Raw genomic sequence first — 10,505 nt, forward strand, 5'->3', positions numbered from 1 at the left:
ATGGCTGGGAATTCAATCTTGCTGGCTGCTGTCTCTGTCTTCCCTGTCCGTCAGCAAAGTTATTTTGCTTTGCAGGTAGGAAAGGCAAGATTAAAATACAAAATTATGCCCTTGGCAGTCTCTGGGTCACCAGAGTTTGACAGAATATTTCATGCAAAACAAAACTATGGGGAGTTTTACCCCACAGTCGTGATTACATTGTGGATGGCCGGATGGTATTTCAATCAAGTTTTTGCTACTTTTCTGGGTCAGCTGTACCTCTATGCCCGTCACCAGTATATCTGGGGATATTCAGAAGCTGCTAACAAAAGGGTCGCTGGTTTCGGGTTGAGTCTGGGGATTTTGGCCGTTGATGGTCCCGGGCACCCTGGGGACTGCAAACAGCTTTCTGGATGAATACTTGGAGCTCAGTGTTGCCAAGAAACTGAGGTGTTTCTAACTTTTCCCCTTTGTTCAAATGCTTGCAGATGTTTCCACTCTGAAGGTTATATGGTGTCACTGGTTCAATTAAAAAAAATAAGTCTTTGTTTTGTTTTCTTGGTAAAAAAAAAAAAAAAAGGCATAGGGAGCTTCCTATGCCCTGTTGGTAACGCCTGTATTAGTCCTTTTCCCAACATCAGGGTCATGTTGGCCTGCTAATTTGCAACTAAATACCTCTTTGAAACTTTGAAAATGTATCCTGGATGTGTTTCATGTATGCTCTTTGTTCTAAAAAGATATAAGACAGTGCTGAAAACCATGCTTTTCCAGAACGCTTTCTTCCTTTCTGGAAAAGGCCTTCCTGGGTTATCATCCTCACTCTGGTTCCAGTAAAACTCACCTTGTTTCTCTTATCTGTAGAACGGTTATTGGTTATTTTGTGTCGACATATCCCTTAAGGAGGTGTTTCCAGACTGAGTCTGAAGCTGGGTGCCTGAGGGTTACTGTAAATATTCAATAAGAACATGATTACTGTTCAACCTTGTCCCCAACACAGACACAGATGAAAAGCAGTTAATCTTGTCAATTTCCTGTTTTCTTGTTTAACCCGGGGGTGACTCAAGGGTCACAAGGATTTATGAACTTGTTTTACAGAAGAAACAGAATGCCTTCAAAGAAGTTATGATCACCAGATAACCAACCCCCGGGTGCCTTTGACACCCAGAAGGCAGATAGCCTAGAGGCTTATTGGGAGTGAAAGAAATATGGATTACCCCTTTGTTTCTCTGAAACTTCTCCCACCAAGCCCCTTAGCTCTATAAAACTCCCTGCCTTCTTCTCTTGTTAAGGCAGATTTGAGAACCTATCTTCCCGGCTTTTTCTTTTGGACAATTTGAATAAACCTTGCTCCATCTCCAAGCACAGATGTCTCAGTGATTGGCTTACTGAACAGGGCACAGGAACTTGAGATAAGAGGTTTTCTGGATTCACAAGCTCGTTCTGTAGTTCTCAACCTCCACAGGCTCATGTGCAGCAGACAAGCTCCCAGTAACATCTCTCCCTTCCCTGCTCATTCTAGAGGTGGGGGCTTCACAGGGCCGTTGGAGAAGAGGGGGAGGAGCTGATGCCTGGAGAGTGCCAAAGTGGCTGTAGGAGCAGGCATCCCTAGGTGGAATGTATCTGAATCTTGCTTTGGAGGACCTGGGAATATAGTTCAAACAAGTCCTCCTTGGTGACTGGCATTTTGTGATATCTTTGACAATCTCACCCACAGCACACAGTTTCAGCTACTACCCAAGTGGTCACTGTCTACACATCCAGACTTGATATCTGTCAGTTTCATTTCATCAATATGGACGACACCTATCTGACATCCTATTCACTGACAGCTCATTCAAAAAACTTGTTGAGTGCCTGCTATCCATGGACTCTGGCTAGCAGCCTGGAACACAAGGGTAACACCAGCAGGGAGCTACAGTGCAGAGGAGAGAGAGATGAGCCACAGAATAAAGGTTTTGGACTTCCCTCCATGAGGACTGACAACTCCTGGGAGGAGAGCATAAGGATTTTCCTCTGTCAGGAGGACAAATGCCTGTTCTCTACAACTCTCTGCTGTTATGGTTTTCACAAAGTCACATGATCTTCTGTGTGTGACAGAAAAGCCTCACATGGTAGATTGGAGTCACACAGTGACCGAGAGATAGAGTTTCCCATCTCTATTTGCCTGTTTTGAGCTAATTGCTGTTGATGGCTTCTTGTTGGACCTTTCCAAAGAGGCTATGCATGTACGAGAAGAGTGTCTGAGTAGGAGTCTGTGTATAGCGTAGTCCCCTTTGTTTATCTCTGAATAGGAGTAACCTATGTGTTCCATTCTACTATTTGTCATTTCTTTTTATCCTACATCACCATAGATACTTCACACTGTTTTAAAATATATTGCCAAATTGAAGGAAAAGTCTGAATGGGAAATATCATAAATAGGATGGATGTTTTCTGAAGAACCTGTAGACTCTCTCTTCTAGACTGGTGTTTCCCACAATGTGTTTGGCTCTCTCATTTGTTCACTGAGAACAGCTCTCATTTGCCCAGTTATTAACCACGTTATGTGAACAGTGCTTCACCGAAACAACCAATTGAATTTATGCTTCACCACTGAGAGGTGGTGCTGACCACTTCCCATACAAAGAAGTGGAAAGTGAGTCCTGGGATGGGTAATTCACGCAGAGTCATAGCATCCCCCCTCCGTCTTCCCTCAGCTCCCTTTCTGTCCTTCCACACAGACATCAAAACACTGCTGGGTTCTTTGATGGTATTGGCAACTAACTTGGCAATTTTTTACTTAAGATTACACCCCAAGTTAATATTATAATTCTGCTAGGTTTTTTCAAAGAATACATACCTTTTGTATTTGAGAAAACTTGCTCAAAGAATTAAGGGAGAGTGCTCCTAACCACTTCCAGTTTGGCACTGCCCAATTCAAATGGGTTTTTTCTCAAACTCTCAAAAATTTTAATATGGTTCAGTTTATCTTTAACATTATCTTACCGTTCAAATGTGAAAACTGGAATTAATACATAAAAACTTTGTGCCCAAGATTAAGACAATATAAGTGCTCCACAAATGTTTACCAGTTTTTTAAAATAAAAAGAATTAAGGTATATTTAAATAAAACTTCAAGTTATATTTACATTTTTTTCTTTTTCTTTTTATTACGGTAAACATATAGCATTAAATTTATCATCTTAAACTCTACATTTTCACATTTTAAGTGTACAGTTTAGTATATGAAGTGTATTCGCATTGCTGTGCAGCAGAACTCTAGTTAGCACTTTTTCGTCTTGCGACACTGAACCTCAACATCACTAAATACTAATTCTCCATCCCTCCCACCTAGCCTTTGGTCACCACCTTTCTACTTTCTGTTTCTATGATTCTATGATTTTGATTACTTCAGATACTTCATATGAGTGGAATCATCAATATTTGTTCTTCTGTGACTCACTTATTTTGCTTAGCATAATATCCTCAAGCTTCATCCGTGTCGTAGCATGTCACGGGATTTCTGTTTTGGATCCATGAATCTGGCGATTCCACTCAGCAAGGCAAGCGGATGCTTCCGTTAGATGTTGCATGCAGAAGACTGATGGTCCAGAACAGGACAGGCTGGAGAAGAATTTTGAGCCACCAGCACAAAGGTGTTTTTAGAAGCGCTAAGAAGGGATGATGCCACCTAGGGAGAACAGTTAAAGAAAAAAGGAGTGCTCTCCAGACAATTTCTAAAAGAAATACAAATTAAGAAGTGGATGAATACTGACACTCAGTGGTTATCCGGCAGAACAGCGAATTTAAATTTTCATTGCCCCCATCAGAGTAACCAAAATCAAAAAGATGCTTAAAATCCAGTTGTTAAGAATCATGAGGAAAATCATACCTTAAGAGTAGAAATGCTATGGGTTCAGATTTTCTTTTTTACACTTTTTAAAAATGGAGGTAAGATGTGAATGCGGTGAAAAGGTTACTATTGGCACATGCGACATGGAGTCCTAGGTGTCCCTTCAGAGATCACGCCTCTCCAGGGAATCCAAACTCGGGTTTCGCTTATTTCAAAACACATCCTGTGTATGATGGTTCCTGGTCCCTCAAAGAGAATTATCCAGAATCACCTGAAATATTTACTAAAAACAGAGATACCCAGATCCCACCCTGTCCTAAGAGGTCAGAAAAGGGGGCGACTAATATCTGTGTGCCAGCCCCGATGGTCTAGTGGTTAAGATGCAGTGCTCTCACCCCCATGGCCCAGGTTCATGTTCCCGTCAGGGAACCACACCACCCATCTGTTGGTTGTCATTCTGTGGTGGCTGCGTGTTGCTGTGATGCTGAAAGCTATGCCACCGTATTTCAAATATCAGCAGGGTCACCCATGGTGGACAGGTTTCAGCGGAGTTTCCAGATGAAGACAGACTAGGAAGAAGGACCTGGCCACCCACTTCTGAAAAAAATTGGCCATGAAAACCCTATGAATAGCAGTGGAGCCTTGTCTGATACAGCGTCGGAAGGTGAATTGACTCAACGGCACTAACAATAACAAAATATCTGTGTGTGACAGTCACCCAGAGGCGCTGGTCTGAAGACAAGGACTCCCCTTCCAGGATGTCTCAGGGAGAGATGGTTTGTGTATAGGTGAGGGAATAGGAGGATTAGATCTGTGTATCCCCAAGATCCTTGGGATTCCAGCCCTACAAGGACTTAATCCTCCTTAATATAGGCAGTCAGCCTGAAGAGGATAAGCAGCTTACCCAAGGCCAGGAATCAACTGTTGTTCATTCAACAAATTTTTTTTTTTTTAATTTTTTCTTGAAGTTTTTATTTTTCCTTTTTCTCCCCAAAGCCCCTCGGTACATAGTTGTATATTTTTAGTCCTGGGTCCTTCTAGTTGTGGCACGTGGGATGCCACCTCAGCATGGCTTGATGAGCGGTGCCATGTCCGCGCCCAGGATCCAAACCGGCAAAACCCTGGGCCGCTGAAGCGTAACATGTGAACTTAACCACTGGGCCACGGGGCCGGCCCCATTCAACAAATATTTAATGAGTGCCTAGTAGGTGCCAGGCCCTGAGCTGGGTGCTTATGGGTCCAATTATAAGAAAGAAGGATGCAGTCCTCCTGTTTTGGTAGTTAATGGGGAAGAAGGAGCTAGACCTCAGAGAAAATCACAACAGAGACTAAGTGTTACAGAGGGGACGGGTCTGATCCTGAACCTTGAACTAGGATTATGGGGTGGTGGTGGGGCGGGGGAGTTGGGGGAGTAATGTATGAGATCTGAAGGAAGAGGAGTTGCTAAGAAAGGAAACTGACGGCCAGGCCAGACCCATGCTGGACTCCAGGTCAGCTTTATTCAAATGCCCTGGGGCCAGAGGGAGGTCAACCTGGAGACAGTGAAGGAAGAACTGAGCTGAAGGGAGCCTAGGACGAGTTCGGTGCCAGGCAGAGGGTCAGACCAGGAGGGGTCTTGGGGACCCAGTGAAAGACTTGGGGAAACCTGGCACATTCTAAATCTCAGGGTACAGTGATCAGACCTGTGGCAGGAATGGTGGGCCTGGGGGACACTGGTGCCTGGTCACAGGGTCTTCTTCCTGCAGATCTCACAAGGCCTTTTCCTCACGTCTAAAACGCAAAAACAAATTTTTTTCCATAAATTTGATGAAAAACTGATTTGGGGTAAAACCTCACCTGATATGAAGTTGTTTACTGTCTTTCATTATATCCCTTTGTTTGAATACCCACGCATCCTGCTCCATGAATAGTACTGAGTTCGGTTAGGAAGTGTTTCCTCAGAACCCCTGGGCAGGCATGCACTGAGGCTTTACTCAGGGTCTGGAGTCGCTCAGTCCTTGCACATTCCAGAGAAAGATCTGTCTTTAGAAGGACTGGCCCTTCACTAGCTCCTGGGAGACAACCTCTGAGCCCTTGGAACATCCTGCCTGATAAAAGCGTGTTTGTATTGCTATGTTCTTGACCACAGTGCATCAGTTTGATCTCCAAGGGGCTGGAGCCTGAGCAGCCAAGGTCAGTCACGCTCGTGCTCCATGCCTAATGACCGCCCCCGATAAATATCTGTCACATTCAGTTTTTTAAAAAAGGTCCTGGTATTGTTTGCAAATTGTTCTCTATTGAATATTTCTAATGTCTTCAGTACAATCATGAACAACACGGGCTGTTTGAGGATTGAAGAACTTGACTGAAGTTATCATTGGGGTGCCCACAACAGCTATTCTCATCCTTCTACTTCCCTGCTGCCCACAGCCAGTCACATAGAAGGATCTTTACCAAGCCACACGGCCTGGGACCCCCACACCTGCCTTCAGATTTGAATCTACTGGGCAATTGGTCCAGTGAAGCCTCCCTGCACCCTGTCCAGACTCTGCATCTCTGCGTCAACCAGTTATTAGATGCAGCTGCACCAGGAGAGTTCTAACTGTGGGCAAGGCGGCCTCCAGCACTCGCGGCAGTGGGGAGAATGAGTGAGCAGCATCCACTACAACTCGCCAGCAGAAAATGCAGCAGGGGGAAAGAAGAGACCCTGAGGGCAAGTCACGCAGGACACCCAAAGTAAAATAAACCAGGAGCATGGGGCAGGTAGCTTAACTAAGAAGTCCAACTGCCTGGGGGCCCCTGGAAACTTCCTCTCTGTGTGGGGCCCAGAGTGCGGCTGGAAGTAAACTCAGAGGTCAGAGGTCTACCCTCAAATGGTCCATGTGCTTTGGCAAACTGAGTAGTTATTGGTGGCATTTCTTCCTGGAATGGGGCACACAGAACTAGCTGCCATGAAGCAAGTGAAGGAAGCAAGGGACAGCGGGCAGGGAGCCATGTGAAGAATCCGGAGTTTGGCCCTGGGAGCAGTGGGAACTGGCCGGCAGCTTCTAAGCAGAGGGACAGCAGGAGCAGCAGGTGCTTTTGAAGAGATCTCCCTGGGGCATCTTAGAGCTCAACTGTGGGGGCTGAGTGGACGAGGTAGGGTAAGATTCAGCGGCCAGATTGGACTGTCAGGAGGCTTCTGCTGGAAATTATGGTGCCCTGAGGCGGGGTGGCGGAATGAGATTAGAAGAGGACATAAAGGAATTAGTAAATGGTGGGACATGGAGGGATGGGCAGAGCTCCAGGCACTGAAATAACAACCGCTGGGCGAGAGTGGGATTGGATAGGAAGGCAGGTTCAGTGTCTTTCGTTTTTGTTTTCCGAGGAAGATTAGCCCTGAGCTAATTGCTGCCAATCCTCCTCTTTTTGCTGAGGAAGACTGGCCCTGAGCTACCATCTGTGCCTATCTTCCTCTACTTTCTATGTGGGATGCCTACCACAGCATGGCGTGCCAAGCGGTGCCATGTCCACACCCAGGATCTGAACCGGCGGACCCCGGGCTGCTGAGAAGCGGCACATGCGCAGATAACCGCTGCACCACCAGGCCACCCCCGGAGTCAGTTTCGAACACTGAGAGTTTGGTGCCATTAAGAAACTGAAATGTCCAGCTTGCAGTTGGATTTACTGATTTGACATTTAGGTCAGAGGTTTAAGCTAAAAACACTGACTTGAGACTCTTTAAAAGAGACACAGTAGTTGAAGTGATTAGAGTGGCTGACATTTGACAGTCAATCAAAGAATAAGGCCTTTGAGTTCTCTGATGTGGCTTCATTTCCTGGTTTTTAGCTCTGAAAAATGACTCAATTTTAAAATATCCAATTTCTAGTCAGAGTTTTTTCTCTCAGTATTCATCCTGTTGGAAAAAAACAAAAAACTTAGTTCTCTTATAACAGATTCTCCTGTGTTATATGTGCCATAGCCAATTCCTTTCTCATTGTGTGGGGCTTTCATTCAGACGGAATTATCCAGTAGGGTGGGGAAAGAGTTTCTTGCTTCAAATGCAACTTGCAGATTCATGGTCCTCAAACTTTAGGGTGCACCAGAACCACCTGGTGGGCTTTTAATAACACACATTGATTACTGTGACCCCGCCCCCACCCCTAGAGTTTCTGATTCAGTAGATTTGAGGTGGGGCTCAAGGATTTACATTTTTAATACATTCCTACGGGGTCCTGATGCTCCTGGTCTACACAGCACACTTTGAGAACCACGTTGCAGACCACTGCTTGGAATAAGTAGTGTTTGGGCCCAGGGCAGGCCACTCCAAAATACCCCACAACGGCATAATGATTATTTTGAATCAAAGCTACTTGAGAAGCAAAAAGGGCTTTCTGATCCTCCTGTCTCTGCTCCCCTGAAAGCAGGAAATAAATCTCCTGTGTGAAAGGTGCTCCCGCTGCACCCTCACCTCCAGAGCTGGGAATTCAGGCTGAGAAGTCTGTATAACAAACCTTGCTGTACACCCGAAGTTACACAATGTTATAAACCATTATGATCTCAATAAAATTACTGGGGGAAAAAAAGCCTTGCTAATTTACTACCTTAGGGCTAAACTCTGCTTAAATTTCTCACTAATTATGTACCTCAAACCTAAGTTTCTTCGTCCTGTCATTCCTCACAAAATTCATTGTTTCTTGGTGTAAAAGATATATATATTGCCTGCTTTGTTCATCCTCTGAGCATCATTTCTCTATGATCTCCAATAGGCACATGTTAAGCTGGGTTTTTCTCCTGGTAATCTGGTCTTGTGTCAATTTTATCATCAGTCCAGCTATGAAGACACAAGAAGTGTAGAAGGGGGGAATTTCCCCTCCCTGACAGTATCCTCACTGCATCTTCTTCACACCTTCATCTCCCACTCCACTAAAATCGTTCTTAATAATGTCATCAAAGATGCAGGTTGCCAAGCCCACAGAATAGTCTCCGTCTCTGTTTTACTGCTTCCTCTTGGTCTGTTTAACGTTAGGAGACACTCCTCCATGGGTCTCTTGGGTTTCTGCACATCTTGTGAGCAGAGGCACTGACTGCCTTTTGGTTCTGGACTATCCTTTCAAGGATGTTGGCATGAGGAACTGCCTAGGAAGATAGAGAGAGAATCACCCTCCAGAGCAGAGGGAGGCATGATTGCTGCACAATGTAATAAAGGGGATGCCTCCCTGTCAGGCGAAGATTGGGCAAGTGTGCTTGGAGCCCGTTAGGGAAGATTGAGATATCCTGAAGTGGAGGCTCCTGGACTGCGATGCAAACCCACTGTGTGCACAGCATCCATCTAGGCCCACCCCACGGGATGGGGGACTTGGGGAGTGGATGTTAACATAAAGCTCATGCTGCCTGCTGTGCCATGAGTAAGAAAGTACTTTGTGTCTGATCCACAATGATCCTGTCTCCTGCCAGCATCCATGAAACAGGGACAGGCTAACTCATTAGCTCAAAAATAAGGTAAAATCTCAGATCCTTCATAGTTCTTAACATGTACATCCACAAATGTTTTACTTCAAACACTTAAAAGGGTTTACTTTCCCAGATCTTAATTTTTAAATATCCTTCACTAATAAAAAGAGCCAGGGTGTCATGGAGAAAGGTTTCATTCTAGGTCTGATATCAGGAAAGAACAAGAAGAGACTGAGACCCCTTATGTCAGAGAGCAGGAAGGGGCTCAAAGACTAGTGAGGACCTGTCATAAGGACAGAGAGTCAGGTAAAGGGCTCAACTGGGCAACTGTGGAAACTTTTGAGCCTCAATGAGAAAAGTAATTGATTAGAGCACACTGGATAAAAAAAGAATTCATGAGTCCAAAGGGTGACTTTAAAGAGGCAGGAGAAGGAGTTGGGAGGGAAAGCTCTTCTCTAGAGAAGATGCCAGTAATGCAGAGAGGATGAAGAATCTGAGAACGCCCATATGCTACCCACAACGTGACCGCTGATTCAAGCAAGAATCATCACGGGTTGTTAAGGCCCTTGGAGAAAATGTTGTCCGGAACAGGGTATCCACTCCACAAACGACTTTTATTCATGAAGGCAAAGGACCTTTATCACGGAGACATTTGCAGACACGACTAGCCCAAGTGATCAAACTGACATTGTGTCCCCCAGTGGGACGCAATAGAAAACCGCCACATGGCCTATGTGATATTCAGCCAACAATGTTTAACCTGAATCTAATCATAAGGAAACAATTAGGCTAACCTAGCATCTGAGACAGTCCAAAAGACAACTGGCCTGTAGTCTTCATAAAAGTTAATGTCATGAGAGACAAAAAGGGGGAAGGGACAGGATAACTTTGGAGCTATTGGAGAAATGAGTATTATGTATTAACTTAAATCATTATATTTGTTAATTTACAATAATGATATTGTGATTCTACAGGAGACACTCATTTTTTAAGATTTTAAGGCTTCAGTGTTTAGTGGGAGTGTCATGGTGTCTTAAACTTACTTTCAAATGCTTTAGCAAAACAAATGAACAGATAAACAAAATGGACATATAAAGAGAAATAAAGCAATAAGGCAAACACACTCATTGGACAATCTAAGGGATAGGTATAGAGTGTTAATTGTACTATTCTTTTAGTTTTTTAAAGAATTGAAATTTACAAAAAAGAACATGTGGAAAAATAAGAATGTTTGCTCTTAGAAAGAAAGATGGATAGGTGGAATTGAGCAAAATAGTGAGTT

The 10,505-nt window shown here is 44.4% G+C and overlaps 1 protein-coding gene across 1 annotated transcript; it reads left to right on the forward strand.

Annotated features, from left to right (window-relative positions):
- LOC124236749 (microsomal glutathione S-transferase 2-like) lies at positions 1-396 on the forward strand. Its single transcript, XM_046655722.1, has one exon. It carries the CDS (start codon positions 1-3, stop codon positions 394-396), a length of 396 nt encoding a protein of 131 aa, XP_046511678.1.
- The last annotated feature ends 10,109 nt before the right edge of the window (positions 397-10,505 follow it).

The sequence above is a fragment of the Equus quagga genome, chromosome 3 (assembly GCF_021613505.1).
Source record: "Equus quagga isolate Etosha38 chromosome 3, UCLA_HA_Equagga_1.0, whole genome shotgun sequence".
NCBI lineage: Eukaryota > Metazoa > Chordata > Mammalia > Perissodactyla > Equidae > Equus > Equus quagga.